General features: G+C 39.5%; 1 protein-coding gene across 3 annotated transcripts in view; it reads right to left on the bottom strand.

Annotated features, from left to right (window-relative positions):
• The window catches only part of LOC116792342 (sodium- and chloride-dependent GABA transporter 3), a 100,178-nt gene that overhangs the window by 61,036 nt on the left and 17,888 nt on the right, over window positions 1-21,254 (bottom strand). For all 3 annotated transcript variants that reach the window (XM_032699230.1, XM_032699228.1, XM_032699229.1), the window contains exon 6: window positions 11,213-11,345. In XM_032699230.1, the coding sequence (XP_032555121.1) occupies window positions 11,213-11,345 (133 nt within the window). The remainder of the gene's footprint in view (window positions 1-11,212; window positions 11,346-21,254) is intronic.

Raw genomic sequence — 21,254 nt, 5'->3', positions numbered from 1 at the left:
TAAGCTCTCCATGTTTAAGAGGGAGTTTGGATTCACTCCACGTGAGCTGACACTGGGGTGGGATACAGAATTAAAGTTTGTAAATCTCCCAAGGACAGCCTTGTAAACAAAACTTGTGCTACAAAGACATCCTCATGTTGTAGGTAAAGCCAAAAATCTGGCCTGTGCTGACTGCAGAAACTAAAGAGACCACCTTCCTACTGGCAGAAATTCGATATAATATAACCTTGGCATCCAGTGCCATGGGGATGGACACCTAAAACTGCTTTGCAAACTGCAAATAATGACCCAGTCCTGAAGCTACATACATTTGCAGCAGCTGAAGACAAACTACCTGTGTGAGAGTAGGGGATTATATCTATTCCACTTCAGCTGAAAAAACATGAAGTTGAAGCATCATTAAGAGAGTCAGAGCTGTAAATGGACATCAAGACTTGTATTTCTGTATTGCAGTTGAGGGACCAAGGAGATTTCTTCAGCAAAAGTATATGAGGTCAAGGGCAAGTAATATTCCAAACACATTAAATTAAGATTCAACAAAAGCAATATCCTCTGGGCACACAGAAAGAAACCAGGACAGGGGCAAACACAGCTTCATAAAAGCACAGCAGTTGGAAATCCTAGCTGGGAGCAGTGTTATGCACCTGAAGGAATGCTGAGCCCTGACACATGTGCATCACCAGTGATCCCAGTAAACAGAACAACTCCTGCTTTGGCTCCTGTTCTGCTGTATGGAATTGTTCACTGATTACTGGGCTGGGGGGAAGAGAATTGATAAGGAAGGGCAAGTTCTGTGGAAGGAGAAAACAACCATTGAGAGGTTGTATAGGTACAAATGACTGCAACTATCATATTTCTAAAAATCTCTTTGTCGGGTCAGTGTATTTAGTTTTTCATAATGGGCTAAGAATGCCTGGTAACCTCGATGGACAAAATAACCTGCATATGTTACTTTTAGCCAACCAATGCATTTTTCCTGTAGAGATACCTCGATGCTAATCTGTGCCTTTTGGCTTCCCCTGTAATTTTGCAGCAAATCTCACTGCACTACCACTGCAAATATCACAGCTGGCCTTCCACACTCTGCCCCCTTCCACCTCTCCCCCTCGTTTTTATACATTAAGTTGACAGACCAGGTGATTCCTCTGTCCAAAAACTCTCCCATCTGCATGTGCCCTGAACTGTCCTTCAGTGCACTGAGACACACTTTTGACTTGCTTCAGCTGTGGGCCAGGGCTTAGATCCAGTCTAAACATTCAGACAAAAGTGGATCTCTGCTGCTAAGGTGCAACTGGGAAGAAATGAGACCATGAAAGCAGGATTTTGATTTAAGCTTAATATTTGATACTTTCCCCGGCTGTCAAACACAAATTTGGTAAAACCACAGAGAGGCACAAACATTTTTTTTGCTTGTTTAACAAATCCGAGATGTCCTTAAATGCTCAGAGCACAGGAGGGTGGAAAAAAATAGTTTTCAAACCTCACACAGAGGAGGAGGAGGAGAGCAGGAATCTGCATGCATCTCATGAATGTTCTACTTTCCCCCTTTGAATACAGAGATCAGTCTTGGACAGAGTGTTAAAGCCTCTCCGTGAAGGGCTATTCTTTGCTGTTACTTCAGGCTGAAACAAAAGACACTTCAGGAGATACAATCGTTGCTGCCTAGTTCCTTTTCCTGGGCTCCTACAATGGGCCCTAGTTATTTTTTTTTTTCCTTCCACACATCTTTCTCTTATTTTTTTTGCTTCTGTCCTTTTACTCCTTCTTTCTGCCTCATTGAATCCATTAAGACCTTTATATAGCCCGCTATTGAGAAATAAATTTTCTTTGGGACTAGTGACTGAGTCTTAACTGCTGGCAAGCAGAGCTTAACTCCTGAGGGGAGGGCAGAGAAAATGATGGGTAAAAGGTATGAAAACTCCATCTCTGAATTTGGGGTCTTTGAGCACAGTGGATACCTTGCAGGTCATTAGCTCAAGGAAAAGGAACAACCTAATCCTAACAGTTTTCCCACTTCTTTCATGCATTAGTCTTGATACACTGAATTCCCTTTGTGCTCATATTTTCAAGCAGATCAATATACTCTCTTCAGTTTTGTTTCTTGGTTTAGGTCCACATGCCAGTCCTTTTTTTTTGCACAATTGTACATTAGAAGGCACTCTGACATCGAGAGGGAGGCACTGCTACGAAAGAGATGTAAAATTGGGTCCTCTCAATTAATACAAAATTATCCACAGTCAGAAATATAAACACTATTCAGGTCTAGCACGATAGATTATTTTAAAGGCACTAAAGCTGGATTCAAACTGAGTGCACTGCAGGTTGCCCCAGAACCGGAACAAAAAGCTAAAGTTTGCAAAGAAAGGAGGAAACCTTCAAATCTTGAACTTCTGAGAACCGTATAAATCATTCACAGAATAAAAAGAAATGTAAGCTGAGTGTGTGTGGAGGGGGGTGTGAAGATAATTTACTATTAGTGTGTCTGGATAACGAAGTTGTTTGGGGGATGGAGAGTGAAAAGTCCATAAACCATCCTACACTCTCCTGCAGTGAAAATGCAGGTGGAGGAGGGAGCAGGACCATACAAACAAATTAAGGGGGAAACGTGGTGTTCAGTAGTGAGAGATGACCCTACACTCAGCCAGCCAGAGCCTGAGAGCTTCTATTTTGCATTTTAAAATTGTTCACATAAATTCTGGGGATTTTCCTCAACAGAAAAATGCAAAATAAAACGTAACCAATAGTTAAATACAGTTGCAGCTTTATTTTTTTTTTCCCTGGTAATACCTAATGCACCTTCCAACAGCTCAGGTGTCTATTTTATATTGAATTATTCAGGCCTATCAGAATGACAACCTGGGACAGGCAGCCTTCAGAATCACTATAGAATTAAAAACCCCAGGGCTCTCCACCTTTAGTTAAACCTTGCTAAGATGTGGGTGTGAAATAAGTATGTATTAGTACATTTTGATGGCTATCTCATTTATCCATTATAAATGGTACAGTTTGCAGTGACTGTTCCTGCCCACCACATTGATAGATTAACAATAATGTCAAAACTCCCTACTAAGCCCTTTTTCTATCATTATTATTAGGTTTATGTCAAGATGCCCCAGCCAAACAGGCTGTGCCTTACTTTTTTCTGTTATCTCTAGGTTTTTAGTACGTATAATTAATATAGACTTCCAGAAAATGTCTTGACACTCAAGTGGCCCTTCACTGCCTTCAGCTCAGCAAATCAGACTGATCAGTGGAAATAATTAAGTGAGGAACAGTGCAGCACTTCAAAAAAGAACAACAGCCTTGCAGCTACAAAATTCATTTCACGGTGCCATAGGATCATCAGGGTTGGGAAGGACCTCCAAGATCCAGTCCAACCACTAACCAGCACTGCTGTGTTCACCCCTGAACCATGTCCCCAAGTGCCACATCCTTTGGAACACCTCCAGGCAGGGATGGTGATTCCACCACCTCCCTGCCCAGCCTGTTCCAGTGCTCGATCACCCTTTTGGGGAAGATGTTTTCCCTGATATTTAATATAAACCTCCCCTGGCACAACTTGAGGCTCTTTCCTCTCGTCCTGGCCCTTGTTCCCTGGGAGTAGAGCCCAACACCCCCCTGGCTCGCCCCTTCTGTCAGGGAGTTGGAGAGGACAGAAGGTCCCCCCTGAGCCTCCTTTTCTCCAGGTTGTGATAAATAAATAATTGTGATTCATGAAACAAATGGGTGATTACATCAAAATAAAACAAACGGATTGTAAAACTTAATTACACCCCCATAAAGAAATAAAACAGACCCTTACAAGGTCAAGAGGCCTAAAACCTCCTTACTATCCTAAGAATAAAATATAGTAGAACTTTAAATCTTTAGGATGCATGAATTATGACTGGTTGTAGAGATAACCCTTTTAGCTTTAGCTGTAAGAAAACCCATATATTAAATACTTAGCAAAAACCTGTAGAATGTATATGTATATGATATAATTAATATGCATGAAGTAGCTAAGATAAATACTAAATGTACCCTGTAGTAGGGGTGTGCAGATTTGGGAAATTGGTCCCCATTTCTGTCACCCAGCTGGCTGCTTGCTTTTACCATATAATAAATACCATATAATAAACTCTTATTCAAAAACTTATAGAAACTCGAGACTTTGTTTATCACAAAGGTGAACAACCCTTTCACCTTTGAAAGGGTTGAACAACCCTAGCTCCCTCACAAAGTACATCTTAAAACCCTCATATTGATCAGAGCTTTAAATGCACCTCAGTAGCCTCTACAAGACTCTTGTCTAAGTTTTGCGTGTAGAGCTTAAACAAAATACTCAAACCAGGAAAAAATCTGGAAGTCCATATGGAATCTAACCAAGTTTGCAAACATCACATTTAGAATGAGACAGGGTATCATCAGAACCATGGGGAGAACAGTGAAGGTTAAGGCACCAGGCACACACAAAGGAAAAATAAAAAAATCAATAGCATAAGAGTTAAATAAGAAATTATGCCACCACTTGCACATATTCAAGCCAATATCCTGCTTATTTGTGGTAGGTAAAGCAGCACTGCTGCTCCTTTGAGAAAAGAAAGTTCTCTGCTTTCCTCAGGTGCTTGTAATTTTTCCACTGGTGTCGTAGTAGAAAGTGAAATACTTCAATGAATAATGGAAGTGACAAGTAAAATATCAGAGCACCTCATCCTTTTCTCTTTACATACAAAAACTACATCACCAAGAAAGCTCCTGAGGTCATTTCTAATAGTTTCCAGTGATGGGCTGCAAACTGCACAGTATCCTTTTCAGAGATGCAAGGGATAACACAGGGCTCTCCACTGAGAAATTAGGAGAAAAGCCATAAATGTTTCATGAGGAGATACTGTGCAATCATTAATCTATTATTTTAGCTTTTTGACTTGCAGGGCTATTTAATCAAGAATCTTAGACAACTCATGTTTATGCAGAGAGAGAGGAGCTGTGCCAGTGCTTTTTGTCATGGAGCACTTGAAGGGAGGAGAGCACAGAGAAACCTTCCAGCAGTGCCCTCTGGTCGAGAGAGGAGCTGCAGAGTGAAAAGGGGTAGGGAGTGACAGACAGAACCATATTAATGTCAGAAGCTTCATGAGACAGCGTGCAAAACGTTTCCAAGGTTGCTCATGAGCTAAAAAAAAATCGTGATTTGTTTTAGAGCAACACCCCCAGCTTTTAGCTCCGGGTCTGCAACATTCCTGATCTCCCCTTTCAGCAGCACCCTCGGGATTTCTCAGCCTCTTCCCCCCCTCTCCCCCGTGGGAGTTGGAAAGCACATCAAGTGGAGAAACAACATAAAATCAACACTTTCTAATAGCAGGATGAGTTCTCAAACAGAAAATTACTCTTTCGAGCAGCATGACTTTTTTTTTTTTCCCCTTTTTAATAATAACACATGTGATGACTTTGTTGTGAGTCAGTCAGTAGAAAAAATCCACCCCATTTTTATTTTCAGTTCCTTAAATTTAACTGTCAATTATTGGAATGTCATTTGCTGCAAAATGAAGCTTCTATAGGTGGTGAAGAAAGGGCTCCAAATTGTTTTAAAACATTTCAATACACATATCACATGTGTGATGACATGCTTGAATTCTGGAGGTTTTTTTCACTTTCTTGAAGACTTCATCACATTGAAAAACAAATCTTGTTTGGGGGCCTATGGAAGGATTTCAGCACTATTTCTAGTCAGGACTGAAAAAATTATTCACTTGTATTATGGCTTTGGTGTTTTCCTTTCTTTTATTTGTATTTTTTTTCATAAATCTGATTTTCTTACTACTTCATGCAGCTTTCCAGTGAGTAAGCTGATCCTAATCCTAAAAAGTTTTTGAGTGAGTCTCAAACAGAGGGATGTTTTCTTTGTTTCTTCTGAACTTCAGGGAACTGAACACCAAGAATGAGAAAGGATCAAAAGATTCAGAAGTCAGAATAGAATAATATTCAGTGATTACTGAAGTCTGTCTTTGTGGGACGTAGATCAGTTCCAGAAAAATTTGAGGGATGGATCCCTATGAGATTTTTCCCTCTTTAAGATGATCCTGGTAATGTGGGAAGGATTTCTCATCACATATTGACCAGCAACCAATGGGCAAGTACAAAACAGTGTGGAAGAACTATTTAGGATTAGCTCTGGTACAGGATTATCTTTATGATACTAATTGGAACCCATTCAAAAAGACCCCAAAATTATATGAGTGTTAATCTTAGTGGTCATACAAGCAGTGTGATGTTCTAATGCTAAATAAAATCCTGACAGTACAAACAATGTTCTTTTAACACTTCCAGTCAGAATATGCTGACTTTGTGTTGAGGCATAAAATGACAAAACCTGACCTGCAGTTTTACAACAGACATTAAGATGTCTGTGGGTGGGGTAAAATGTTCTAATACCCACAACTTGAAAATTATAGCAAGACTGTAGGTTACTTTTTAACACATTTGATTCAACCCTTCCTGATCTGCAGAGCTGCTCCTTTATACAGCACTGAGCTGAAGCACATCATGCTTTGAGAATGTAAAGACATGAGCAATTTTGTTCAGTTATCCCATGTCTGTGTGACACACTAAATACTGATCAGATGTCATTCCCACTCAGGAATAGGACAGTGATGCTGTCTAGGAAAAAAACCTGGATTTTTTTTTTCTTGAGTTTATTAATTTAGCTTGTTAATATAGAAGTATTTTCAAGTCAGTTTGTGGGCATCGATAGTTAGAGACACTCAAACCCATGCTCTGTGGAAACCCAGATGATACAAAAGCAGGGGTTGATTTGGGGGTTGAATAACAGAAATATAATGAGGTATTAAAAAAAGAGGGTAATTCAGTAAAAAAATTAAATATTGGAATGAACTCACATGTAGGCGAGAAGTGATTAATGACTCAGACCATGAGGGAAATTAAGCATTGGAAGAGGTTGCCCCAAGACATGAGAAATCTCTGAACGTGGAGGATTTTAAGGTGCAGCCAGTCAAGCACTAAGATGACTGTTCCAAGTTCAGTGTTGAACTTTCTCTGCCCAAGAAGCTGGACAAGGCACATTCCAAGATCCCTCCCAACCTGCATAATTTAGTGATTCTATAAATGCAAGTCCCTGACAGGGTTTTCAAACTAGGAATATCAGCAGAAGACAGGGGTGTGTTGATGCATCCAAAAAGTAACCGAGATTCTTGGGTGGGAAAGGAATGGACTGGTGAATAAGACAGACTTAAAATGCCTTTCTGAGTCCAGCTGACTCCTCAGGTCCAAAGGAATTAGGCAAAAGTTGCTGTAAGTGAGGTGTGACTATGAGCTCAGTGGAATGATCACTGCCTGAAAAAACTCTCATACTCTTGTGAAAAAAAAAAAGAAAAAAAGAAAAAAAAGGAAAATATTAAAATTACTTCCTTCAGTAAGCAATTTACAAAAAATACATTACCAGCTTCTGGTATTCCTCTCTCAAAGTTTAAAGCACAAGGATATTTAGTTAAATTAAAAAAATGGATAGTCAAGATCCATAAAGGAACTGGTCCCCTTATACCTGAGGATTTTACTGATGTTATATGTTAACAAGGCTCAGCAACTATGTAGGGATGTACATTACAGGAGTACTCAGAATTGTCCTAGCTAGCAATCAAAAATATTCTAGAAAAATAAGATACTAAACCAAGCCCCAATAATCACAGACTGGAACAATAATTTAAACCTTTAGCAAATTAACTTCCTTCAGTCTTCTGCACAGTTCTTACCTCATCTTTGGAAGCATTTGATTCCATCTACTGAAAACACTTCTCCACAAGATGGATGTCAGAAAGTGATAATCTTGGCAAGTTGCAACACACACATCACATTATGATAACTTTACATTGTCACGTTTTTCCCCTTTGAATTTGACTTTCTCATTCAAAGACCCTGCATTTCGCATCTCTGCAAGGTTTTCACAGTGAAAGCCAGCATACAGATAACCAAGACTGAATAATTAAGGGCAAAAACCTCTGAAAAGGCACAGATATGTTTCACCTGAAAGCTGCCAGAATCACCTGAAATGATTCTGATATTCCACATCTGTTGGAATGTAAAAGCTGAAGTGCTTTGTGAGAAAGTAATGAATTTCAAGGACAGTAATGGCAAAGTTTGGAACACCTTGTTAAGAGTGCCATAAGCACTTCAGTTGGAGTTAAACTTTATGTTACATTTAACATATTAAATATCTTAAAATATAAAATATTGATAGTCTGAGGAGATGAGTTTTGTGATAGTGCTGGTGGGAAAAGGATGGGTTTATTTTATGAAAGCTTTTAAGGCTTGGGGTTTTTTTTTCCACCATGTGTTAGGATGCAGAGTGAAAAAAGGAAAAAGAGTAAATCCACTTCTCGGATATTTCAGAGAGCACAACGGTGTGAAGATGAATCTCTCTCTCACCTTCTCCATTACCCTTCTGTTTCCCTTGTCCTCTTTCTCTCCATTCTGTCCCACAGACACCTTCCTTTGAAAATGTTTCCAAAGGTGATAAAACTTGGAGTATGCTCTGAATAAATTTGTTGTTTCATTGAAATTATTCAATCCAGTTAAAGTATATCACTAATTTAACAGGCTGGTCTAAACCTACTTTTATTATTATGATAAAAAACCCAGGAGTCGATTTTAAATGTTTCCTGGAAATGAGCATGTAATGAATTCAATTTAAAGGGAAGGGCTACGATTGGATGAGCTTAAATATGAATTTTAGAAATGCCAATATATCAGAAATGGAAACTGCAGCCCAGAAACCTGCTCCATTATTTATATTTTGGAACATTTATGTCCTTTTCAGCATCCACAACACCCGATTGCTGTCTCTGTATAGCTGGTCTGGGAGGGCAGTGGCATGGCACAGATTTCCAGTAACTTTGGCTGTAATAAGTGGCAAAAACATTAAAATTCTTAAATACATCTAAACAGTAAACTTAAGTCCAGGGGATAAAAAAGAAAAGCATCGCTGGAAACAAATTGCAACATCACACATTCATCCAGTAAAAAGCTTCCTTTACTAATTACAGGAACGGAACTGGAAAAAGAAATGATCAATATTGGCTGGGAAAGCCCCTCACTGCATATTTCGTGAGCAGCCATGGCCCCTCTGCACAGGCAGACTGGTGAACATCACAGTGTATCCTAAGGGATGTGGGAATCCACCAATCTGATTCCTCAGGATCTTGGAAACAGAACTGCTGCTCATGTCAAACTGCTTTAAAGACTGCAAATATCTGATGGGTATACCTCTTACAGAGCCCTGATCTAAATTTTTTAAGCTTGAGGCCTCTGAAGCTGAACACTGGATATTAATTCCGTTTTCTTTGCATTTCTGATGCAAGACTATGTTTTTTTCTGCTTACTTGAAAAGCTTCAAGTGGGCAAGACACATCTCTTTCTCAGGCTGTTTCTCCTGATCTCGTCAGAAAGATGGTTATCAAAATCATACTGAGATGGAATCAAATACAATTTATTCCACCTACCACTGAGCTGAGGTTTTAGCTAAGCTATCAGAAAAAGAAAAGAAAAAAAGGGAAAAAGAAAAGGTCAAACAGGTTAATTACTTCCAAGACCCGAGATCTATTTCTGAGGAAATGGTACAAACCGAAGGAATCTCAAGACTTAACGATAAAATTCTGGAAGTAAACCGCAGAAATGTAAAATATATCTCCTTTTAAAATCCCCACAGCCTCTTCCTACCAGCAGAGGAGCTCTCCCCGTGCTCCTGGTTGGAGCCCAGAGCAGCCTTGCCCGGCCTCGCGTGCGTGCATGCGTGTGCAGCCACACGACACGTTTTCCTCTGCACCCCTGGGTCACATTATGCTATGGTAGAATAGACCTCCCATCTTCAGACATTCTTTCTGATGGAAAAAAAAAAATAAAAAATATCGGGTTTACTCAGTTTTACTTCTTCCCTGCCAGGCTGCAGCTCCTCAGACAAGTCCCAAGCATTTCTGTCCCTCCCCGGAGCCCACACATCGAAGACGTGCGGACATTTATCTTGTCATTCACTTATATCACTTTTGCTTCTCTATATTCCTCTCTTTAGGATCTTTCCCCCTCCCTCCTCTAAACTATTCATGCTCATACATATCCCTAGACAGTCTTTCTCAGCATTTTTTTTCCTGCAGTGACTTGATAAAAGTGGGCTGGAGAAATCTGTGTGTGCAAAACGCGGCACCAGATTGACTGACACAGTTGGCAAACACAGACAGAATCCAGCAATTGGTTTCAGCCAAAATTCTGATGGTATGAAAGATGTGTGTGTGGTTGACAAAGCTGAAAAGCTTCTCTCTGACGTTTTCTAAATTTAAAAAACCACTACATTTCAAAGAGTTTCAAATTTACAAACGTAGGCCACTGAAACCAAAACGAAAAAGAAAGTCCAACCACACCTTCCAAACTAACACACAACTGAAAATTGAATGTACAGAGTGTTGCAATCCACCAAGCTTTATCCTTCTATCCTTTGGTTCCCACATGAGAACCCAGTGCTTTTTTTAGATCCTCCCTCTAGAACCGTGTCTCTTTTCGTGTATGTAGTTGATTATTCATAGATTCCACTCAGAGCTCTGTCTGATACTACTCCAGGGGCAACCTCTCCATCATCCCATGACTGGCTGAGGCTGGGAACCAGTGTCTCTCTGTTGGGTGTCCAGCACTGAATGGCATTCACTCAAAAAGTACTAAATACTCTTCTTTTTTTCCCATAACGTGTCCATCTTTATCTGCCTTTGAGTGCTTTCATTATTTCTGCTTTTGCTGTTCCGTTTGCATTTCTAAATTCCCTCTGTGTTGAAACTCTCGGTGACTCCTTTGTGTGACTGAGAGTTTGAGCTCCTGTCAGTGCGAAGCAAAATTCAAATTTTATGTACATTGTGCACAGAAACCAACCCGGCCCAGTGCTGATTTCAGGCTTCAAGGACTGGCCAGTAGTGCCACCTGCTAAATTAAAACCAAAGCCAAACCAACCAGCCTCACCTGCCAGAATTAGGGAAAAGGCAAACCATGAAAGCAAGAGAAACAAAACAATCTAAAATACATGACTGATTCTTGGCTACAATTAGTTTTACAGTTTATACACCCCCAAGTCTGGTTGCTCACAGCACGTGGAATTCCCCCGTTCAGATGTCAATAATTATGAAGGACGACACAGGTTTGGAGAACAAGAATCATATATAATTTTCAGGGGTTTATACCTCACCTTTCCAGTAGACTTTGTCCCTTTCCAAATGCAAAAGTAGCAGATAGTCCAAGCAGCGAGGAGGCACAGGGCGAGTTCCCAGCGCAGATTCCCGATGTGCTCAATTCCATCAGAAATTGCCAACACCCTTCGTCTTTCAAGGGCAAAAAAAAACAAAAACAAAAACAAAAAAAGGAAGGAAAAGATGATTATCTCGAAGAAAACCAGCACTGGGATAAAATGAGATTAATTTGAAACAATACAAAAGGTTTTAAGACAGCTTTTTTATAAAGTCAAAGAAAGAAATTTGTTTGAAATAATTGCCACCATATGCGAGCCAAAAATAAAACACTTTGTCAATAAATGGAGTTTTTTTCAATTTTACTGGTTTTCGAGAAAAAAAAATTTAACCTTTATTCTTGCTTTTTAACATCTACCTTCATCAATTTTCTTTTGTAATTGAAACTATAATACTGAAATATTTCTTTTCAAAACTGTCAAAGATCACAATGTTTTCCAGCCATTTTATTTAGGAAATGCTAACTCTTAAAATGCTAATATTCCAAAAGCAAGCCCTTATTTTTTGAAAAGTGGTTAGCAGAAATATGTACTGCATTTATTATTTGAAAAACTAGCCAGTCAATTCTAAAAAAACTAAATCTTTGTGTTTTATGAACACTCCTCACAGGTCATTTGTGTGGAGATAAAGTATTTACTAACTTAGGGAATAAGGTAAAGAGGGAGAGTGTAGAGGCTGTTGGGGGGGGTTGGGTGTGTTAAAGAATATTATGGGAACTGAAAAATCAACTGAATTAAATTCTAATTTGCAGAAATCTGGACTAGCATTTTATTTGAGAGAGTGATTTTCTTATATAAGAATGATGCTCTTCTCTGGGGTATGAACAATCTTTTTTTTTTACTTGAAATAAACACTCAGAATAAACAAAATGTCAATTATTTACCAGCCTGTAAATAAAACATGAGTAGTCCTGGTTGTATGGATGAAAAGGTTATAAGCAAGAGCAAAAATTTACCCCTATAACACTCAATATTTGATGAATTCACCTGAGATCTTTCAATTTTCAAGCCCAAAAGAAATGCTAGAGATAATTAAAATATTTTTTTGAGGAATCTCGACTTTCCAGAACAATTAAAAATAAGATTTAACTGGTATGTGACATTGATATGGATTTAAATTCCATACACTTGGAGATTTGGAAACACCCCCCAAACATTTTTAAACACCTTAAAGCAACAGATGCACACACAGACACATTCCCATAAAAGTTTTCAACACTCAACTTCACAGAAATTATCCTGAGCAAGGTTTTCTGTGAAATCCATATTACAAGGTCTCTGTACAACCTCAGGGACTTTAGACTTGCACTAATCTCCCTCCCATGATGTGGGTGAAAACAAATTAACTGAATTTCACTGGTACTCTGATAGAGTTTGAAACCCTACAATAATCACTGTGTTATAAATATAAGTAGTGTGTATACAGGAATAATTTCATTGCAGTAAAATACATTTAGGATAAAAGGTGAGTGTTAAGTTTAAAAAGGTCCAGCCTATAGTTATCCATATGGAAGAGTTCTTCCTTTGGTATTTGACTCAGTTATTGTCCCAGGCATATAAAATATAAAATAAAATGTTAATATAGAATATTAATATAAAATATTTTATATCAGGGATATAAAATATGATCACAATATTGCTAAAATAAAGGTTGGGGCTTCCTGGGGAGGAATCTAGTGGGGTTCTCTTTGCTTTCACCAGCAGCAGGTTGAGGGTGAAGAGAAGTTCCTCCACCTGCCTCTAGTGATGGAGCAGAAGGATGGAGAGACACCAACAGCCGGTGACATGGTGGGGAAATGAAAAGATTTAAGTACCCCCAAGGTCTTTCAGGAGGCTCTGCAGATGCTGCAGAACCTGTGCAGGCTTTCACACACTCCAAGAGCTGCAGCTGCTGCTCCTGATGCAGCCCCAGGGTGCGGACAAATATTCATAACATATGTCCTAAAAGTTTCCTGCTTGGCTGAGGGAGGACAGAATTTAACAGATTAAAGAAAAAAAAAACAAAACACCACAAATAAAACCCCCAAACCCTAAAGCCCAAGGTTTGTCTCCTTATTTTCCAATGAACAGGTTTGTCTCCTTATTTTCCAATGAACACTGAGGAAGATCTTCCCAGTCAAAAAAAAAAAAAAAAGAGGAAAAAAGGAAAGGGCAGGGGGTTGACTCAAATTTTTTCCACTAGAAAGTGTTATTATCTGCTTAAATGTAAAATTATTGTCACCTCATCCATATTTCCTCCTCATCCAATAAATAGCTTTATTCTTCAAAGCTTCTGCCACCATCTAATTGGGAAGAGAAGTGTTCTAGCATAGAACACCCTCAGCCAGCCAAGACCTGCAAAGAACCTGAAGCACTGTCATCAAAATGCAGGCAAAAATGAAGAGAAGTAGCTTTTAATGAAGGATGGATTTTAATCAAGAAGAGGAAGCATATTTTGTATTTGCTAGAATTGAAAATAACATTATAGAGTCATAATTATACAGAAAGGCTGATGAAAGAGATACTTGAACATTCAAGATCTTCTAAGATGTTCGACAGATGATATCATGTGGAATTTTACTTAGGATTAAGTCCACCCTCTTTACAAATTCCCATTCAAAAAGCAAAAGAAGTCCTGGAATTCTAAGCTGTCCTGGAATTCTAAGCTCACCTGGAATAGGGTGTTACTTGCAAGAGAACCAAGACAAAAAGTGGCATAATATGATAAGAAAAAGTGGCATAATATGATAAGAAAAGTCTTACAGTAGATAACTCTCATATCTGTCCCTATTCTTTTATTATTCAACTTAATAAAAGATATTAATATACTGACTATAGTTGCAGGTTGGAAAGATATTGACACAAATTCAGCTTGCAGTTTACAAACAGATTAAGCAAGAGAAACTCATAAAACAGACAAAGAATTCCTAAAGAATTTTAATTCTTGCTTTGCTTAAAAAGTTTCTAATTCTCATTTTGAAGTCACATACTACCTTATAAATAATATAATGAAAAAGAAAACCAAAACAAAATTGTGAAATGGAAACCTTTGTCATTTAGCTTTATTATCACTGTAAAAGAACAACAAACAAACTTCCTCATGTTTTAATCAAACCAGGTTTTTTATGGCTTTTTGGGTTCTGTTTACATATGTTTGCACCTAAACATGAGTAGAGTTTATATTCCAGAATAAGGAGGTGTGAACACATGTCAGATTGCTGTAAGTAAAAGAAATCAGTGCTAAGGAGGAATCTGGAGGATTATTGATCTAATGGTTGTAGAGCCAAGTTAACACAGCTCTGCCTGGGCTAAACAGTACCAGGAGTTACTTGCTTGAAGCACAAATTCCATGGATATTGCTGTGCTGCTACCAGTTCAAACAGCCTGGATCCTCTGCAGAAGACTCTGTCACACCATGTAGGGGTGAACTTCATGACAGAACCTGTGACAGGACAACCCCCCAGCAGCAGAACTTGCAGAATGAGTTTAAACTTGCACCATTTTCCATGTCAGCAGCCAGTCCTTTCAATTCTTACCCTGTCCTTCCCTGACTGCACAATGACTTCCTCATAAACAAATGTCATTACTCTCTCTCTCATGAATAAAGTGTTTCACCCACCAAAAGGCATCTTTGCCTTTAAGAACAAAATTTTCACTGAAGGCTTGAGACAAAGATCATAGAATCACAGAATCATAGAATCAGTTGGGTTGGAAAAGACCTCTGAGATCACCAAGTCCAACCTTTGATCCACTACCACCTCGGTTCCCAGCCCATGGCACTGATGCAACATCCAGTCTCCTCTTAAAAACCTCCAGGAACAGAGAATGCACCACTTCCCTGGGCAGCACATTCCAATGGCTGAGCACCCTCTCTGCAAAGATTTTCTTCCTGATATCCAACCTAAACCTCCCCTGGTACAGCTGAAGACCGAGCCCCTTATCTTACTGATGGTTACTTGGGAGAAGAGACCAACCCCCACTGGCTCCCCCCTCCTGTCAGGGAGTTGCAGAGAGTGAGGAGGTCTCCCCTGAGCCTCCTCTTCTCCAGGCTCAACACCCCCAGCTCCCTCAGCCTCTCCTCATAGGAATTGTGCTCCAGTCCCTTCCCCAGCCTTGTTGCTCTTCTCTGCCCCAGTTTCTCGGAGCTCCCTGTCAACGCTCAGGGTTTTCTGAATGCTCTGGGAGAAGTCCCAAATATCAGAGACACCTCCTTTACCCATTCAGAAATCTTGGCCTGTTACTTTTGTAAAGAGTGTCATAGAAAGTAAAGAGCAAATTGATAGCCTCAACACAATTATCCCTGCTGCTCCTGTTTAAAAAAAGACACGTGGTGCCAATCTGCTGGAACTGTTAGCACCATAATGAGCATTTAATTACGCTGAAGCGCTGTAAATTGGTTTGCATTTTCTTTGTTGGAGCAGAACAAAGGGTTAGTGTTTCCCTTGCTACAGCAACAAGTCCAGAACTTATAGGCCAGGAGTGATTTCCTCAGCAGGTACCACCCAGCTCTCCCAAACTCTCCTGCTGAAACCTTCTGGAATAGCAGCAGTGGATGCTGGTTTTGATAAGAGGAGGCAATCAGAATATGAAATTCTTCTCACAAAGCCTCAGTTAAGTCTGACAGTAGATATCCGCCCCTATTCTTTTATTATTCAACTGAAATAAAACAAAAAGGAGGAGCATTTTAAAAATACACGACTCTGCCCTGCATCCAAGAAGTGAGGTTGGGGTAGTCAGGGGTCAGATCGCAGCTTTTTGCTCCTCAGCAGTTCTGCTTTAATCCAAAAGCTGCCATGACATTACATAAATCACACAGACAACAAAAAATAAAAGGTAGTGGAGCTTCCTCTAGGTCTTCCTCCTCTTCTCCAGCCCTGCAAGCCCCCTACACTACTTTGTTCTCCTCAACTCTGAATGCACAGAATGAACAAGAGCAGTAAAACCAGCACTGAATGCTCTCCTCTCTGTTTTCAAATGGCAAGCATTTGAAGAACTGAAGTCTACAGTGAGTTCTGTAGTTCAGCTGGTTTGCATCATACTTTGGTGAAAAGAAATAACTCTGTCCTTATACATACAGAGACTTACTAAAGCTGAATATCTTTAAGTAAAATACTCATAATTAAATGAGAAGTATCTTAACAGCTATTCATTGAAATGTCTTGAAACTTTAATCACTAGAATTCATTACTGCCACTTTTTTAAAGAAATAAAAAAAAAAATCAACAATATTCCTTGATAGATAAAAGCCACTAAAACTGCCAGTACAACAAACTGAAGGCAGCTGTAGGTAACCATTTGAATTACTACAGAACATAAAATCACTGGTTAGTACAAGCCATTTTAAGCAGAGAAAGATTTGTCTTGCACTGAAGACAAAAATCATTAATTACTTTGGAATCTCCTTGAAAATAGAAACTGATGAAATTTTGAAAATATTTATTGTAGGTACTGAGTTTGTTTTGTTGTTGTTGTTGTTGTGGTATGAGGGGGGTGTTGTTTAGTTGTTTAAAAATACGCAGCAGTTCAGTTCCTTGAACCATCCAACAGCTTGGGAAAGGAGCCAAGCACTGGTGGCATTTGAACATCTCGAGCAGAATATTGCAGCAAACAAAACTCCACTGCTGTGAGGGTGGGTCTGGAAAGCAAAGGTTCACTCAAACCAGAGCAAGGGCTTCAATTCAGTCATAGCAAAGCATTAATTCTACACAGGATATTTTGCTTGCAAGTAGAATATTAAATCCCAACCAGAGTGGCTTTGCAATGTGTCTCACACCCAAAGACACTCTGCTTGAAGGTTTCACTGCCTCTAGTCACACACAGTTAAATTGATGAAATGTTATTGGAGAAAGATTTTTCTCTTCTTCCTACACATAACACAAAAGAAAAGTGATAAAAGTTACAGGAGCCTAATGAAAAAAAGATAGCTTTAAGTGGAATAATAGGACAGATCTCTGAAGGGTGGCTGCCAGAAATGCTGAGGTTTGCTCATAAGGTTCTTTAAGTTAGACTGAACAAAATCACAACACTATTACTGCAGTGTGGATTTATTCTGCTGACAGTACCACATATTGTAAGCCTTAAGTTTAACTTGAATCTAAATGTAAGTATGGATTAAAAAAAAATAAAAATGGCCAGTCAGGAAGATATAACAGAGACATAAAGCAAATTTCAGCATACTTTGGGTAAACATAAAATAACACACCTAACAAGAAACTAGACAACATCAAAGGACCTTTAACCACCTACATCCCAGGAATATACTGTTGCTAAGGGTTACCTCTGTTTTGTCAATTAATATCACTGCACGTGTACACCTAACAAAATTTAAAAAGATAAAATCCCATGAGGAAATTATTTCAATGAGTATTATATACTTACTGAAAATGGTTTTAATTTGTTCGAGAATGTACTAAAACCCCTTTCAATTTAGTAGCTCAATACATCTGAGAGGAAGAAGGGCCTCTCTGTTTTTGGAATTGCTGAAGAGGGGCATGTTAGGAGATAACTGCTACTCCTGAATACTCCCGGCTGAAAAGCAACCTTTCCATCCAAATTTGAAAACAAACATTCTGAGAGCTCGGGGCACTGTATTATTGGCTGAGAGAACACTGCATTTTCCTGAGAAAGAGTGCCTTTATTCAAGTGTTCCACTGTGAGGAGCTGTACCGGGCTCTTGAACAGAAAGAGGATTATTAGCTGCCAACACCTTGTTGAAAGGAATTTACTGGGGTACTTATTGCATTATTGCATGGTTTGGAAAGCTGAAGAACAGATTCAATCTGTTTGAAGAAGGTCCCTTCATGTTCCCTCTCTGATTTGGAGCAGTGTCCAGGACACTTTTCTTTAAAATACCCAAACAAACACCACCCAAAGAGCCTCTTGAGGTCACTTCTCCATCTGCATCTGCCCAGCCAGGAACACAGGTGGCAATGTTTCCTTTTACTCTGAGCCAGACTCTGTCCTCAGAGTATTCTGTGGGGGATGAAAGGACCACAAAATTATGCCACTAACTGGTGCTACTGTAGAATGGCCTTTCTTAGTTTATGTTTTGGTGTGTTCCTTCCATCCCTGCTGTGTTTTCCGACCTAGTCCATATTTACCTTGTGAAGCTTGTTGCTGAGCTCCTTGTATAAAAAACATAATATACTTGAGTATCAGTGCTGCACAGATTTCTACTTTTACTAGAAAAGTATTCACATCTTTAAGACATTCTCCATTCCTGCATGAAAGTGAGTTTAAGTTTTCTTCTAAAGACACGTTTTCTAAACTGTCCTGTTTCCTTCTCTCATTGCACTTCATGCAGTCAACAACGTTCTATAGTTTCTACGAAAACTTATTTGAGTGTTTCATACCCAAATGTACCCAAGGATCCTGTGCCAATATAGTTTCTGACGTGCAGAAACTCGAGCAGATATTACTGAACCCTGAAAATGGTGGAATTCAGATTCCATGTTCCAGAACCCTCTGTGGGTGCTTGAAGGGCTAGGCCAGATAGCTACCAGCATCCAAGGCTCTGATAAACATCTGCATGAAGACAACAACCACACTGGGAACTGTTACAGTGTCAGATGCTTATTCAACTGGTTAGCAGCCATAAAATCAGCTTCACTCATAACACCAGAATCATTGCAGTACTCACAGACACACTGGAAGGCTCAAATGTTTGCCAGAGACACACAGGAAAGTAAAAAGTGACATTCTTTTTGTCACAGAGGTCAGAGGCAGCTGCTTACCTAATGTTTGTGACACATTATATTGATCAGCCAGCCAGACAACTGTAGGAAAGCTTAGAAACAGCTGTTTGGAGTTGTTTCACCACCAGCAGCATTTGCTCTTTCTTGTCTGAGTCACTGCAGCTTTTCCATCATCTCATAGAGAATCTTGACAATTTAATGTTGAGACTCACTTGACTCTTCCCTTCTCTGCTTGGGTCTGTACTCCCTCAACTCTCCTCATCTCAAGAAGCTTTAAGGGATCTCTCAGGTAGCAAAATCACTCCTTTCATTCTATTAAACCACTACACTGCTGACCAGCACAGAAACTTTCCCATACTGAAATGCCTTTAGGAAGTTGTAACATTTCCCTGTGACTGTCTAATCTGTGCTAATTGTTGTCCAATCTGTGCTAATTGTTGTCCAGTCTGGGAGAGGCTGATCCATGCATCCAGACTGCATAATGAACAGGTGAAAAAGAAACAGCTTAGAAGGAGCACACACTTTTAAAAGAACTCAACAGAGCACACAAGATGCTAAAGATCTGAGACAGTGTCCTCCACTTGTTTACTCATATGATAAACTTTAACAAAATTTATGGTGAATGTTAAATATAAAACTCTATGAAACAAAAAGCTAGTGATTTACTTTCTAAGCTTCTCGGAATTTATTACTAAAAATATACATATTGCATATAGGACAAAGTGAAAAGAAAAATCACCCTTCAATAAAATGAACCTAAAAAGAGTCTTGCTAGTTCTCTAGTCAATTTATTATTGTATTTCTTACTTGTACTGTTTTCCAGGATTTCTCTTCTCTGGTGCAATTCGTTATCTTTTGACACACAAAACTTAAAGAATGGCACAATATTGTCTTAGACAACGGGTAAAGAACATTCTATGTAACAGCAATATCAAAGCTGGGAATAATTTTTCATACATAAATCAAACAGCCTCTTCTATAGATTACAGGACTGCATATTGAAAGATAGCTGTCAATTTTCTGAGCTTCACTGCCTGAGCAAAAATTAACAGTGTGAAGAAAATTTTTGTTAGAAGAATCATCCCCTAACGAGGGACTTGGACAAAAATGTGTGGGACACCTCTCCCTCTTATAGGAGGAGAAGGTATATTTGAGCAGGGATCACCTTTTTAACTGCAAGCCCCGGAGTATAATAGAATCCTAGAATGATTTGGGGTGGAAGGGATCTTAAACATCTATCTGCCGTGGGCAGGGACAGTTTTCACTAGACCAAGTTCAGAGCTCCATCCATCCTGGCCTTGAACTTTTCCAGGGATGGGGCATCCACAGCTTCTCTGGGCAACCTGTGCCAGGGCCTCACCACTTTCCCAGGGAAGAATTGCTTCCTAATATCCAATCTAACCCTACTCTCTGTCAGTTTGAAGTCATTCCTCCTTGTCCTGTCACTCCAGGCCCTTGTAAACAGTCTCTCTCTCTCTTTCCTGTGGGCTCCCCCCAGGTTCTGGTAGGCTGCAATTAGGTCATAATCCAAATTCCCTCAGCCCTTCCTCCCAGCAGAGCTGCTCCATCCCTCTGACCAGCTTGGTGCCTCCTCTGAACTCACTTCAACAGGTCCATGTCTCATTGTGCTGGGGACCCCAGAGCTGGGTACTACTCCTGTAGTGCACATAACATCACCTCAACAAACATCACCTCCACAAACATCACCTCAACAAACATCACCTCAACAAACATCACCTCAACAAACATCACCTCAACAAACATCACCTCAACAAACATCACCTCAACAAACATCACCTCAACAAACATCACCTCAACACTGCATCACCTAAACAAACATCAAAACACAGCAAGACGGGACTCAGGCTGTGTATTAGATTGGTTCTGATCTTATCTGCTGCCAAAAAATACAATCTGGAATTAGTAGGAATGAAGTGGAAAAGCTTTCAGAAGAACCCACTGCACCACTAGCCAGTGCATGAACCCTGCTTTGGCTTCCTCACCAGAGGAGCTCAGATGATGACATGGGCAAGAATGACATACTGACAGTGTTAATACCATTTAGAGGACATATATCTCTGATAAAAGAATAATTTCTCTTCAAGGCATTTTCTTTCAGGCTTTCTTGTTTCCCCTAATACTTAGGAATACTTAGTCCAGTACTTAGGAAACTAAAAGTGAGCTGGTTGTGTCAGGTTTTTTACCTGTGCAGCGGTGTGGTAATCCCTGAAATACCTCCAGAACAAGCACGGATACAACTATTAAGTTAAACAAACACAAACTCCCGGTGAATCTGTAGCAGATTTAGTCAC

Source organism: Chiroxiphia lanceolata, chromosome 11 (genome assembly GCF_009829145.1).
Source record: "Chiroxiphia lanceolata isolate bChiLan1 chromosome 11, bChiLan1.pri, whole genome shotgun sequence".
NCBI classification, from domain to species: domain Eukaryota; kingdom Metazoa; phylum Chordata; class Aves; order Passeriformes; family Pipridae; genus Chiroxiphia; species Chiroxiphia lanceolata.
The sequence above is the reverse complement of the archived record's forward strand: the minus strand, read 5'-3'. Positions and strand labels throughout refer to the sequence as shown.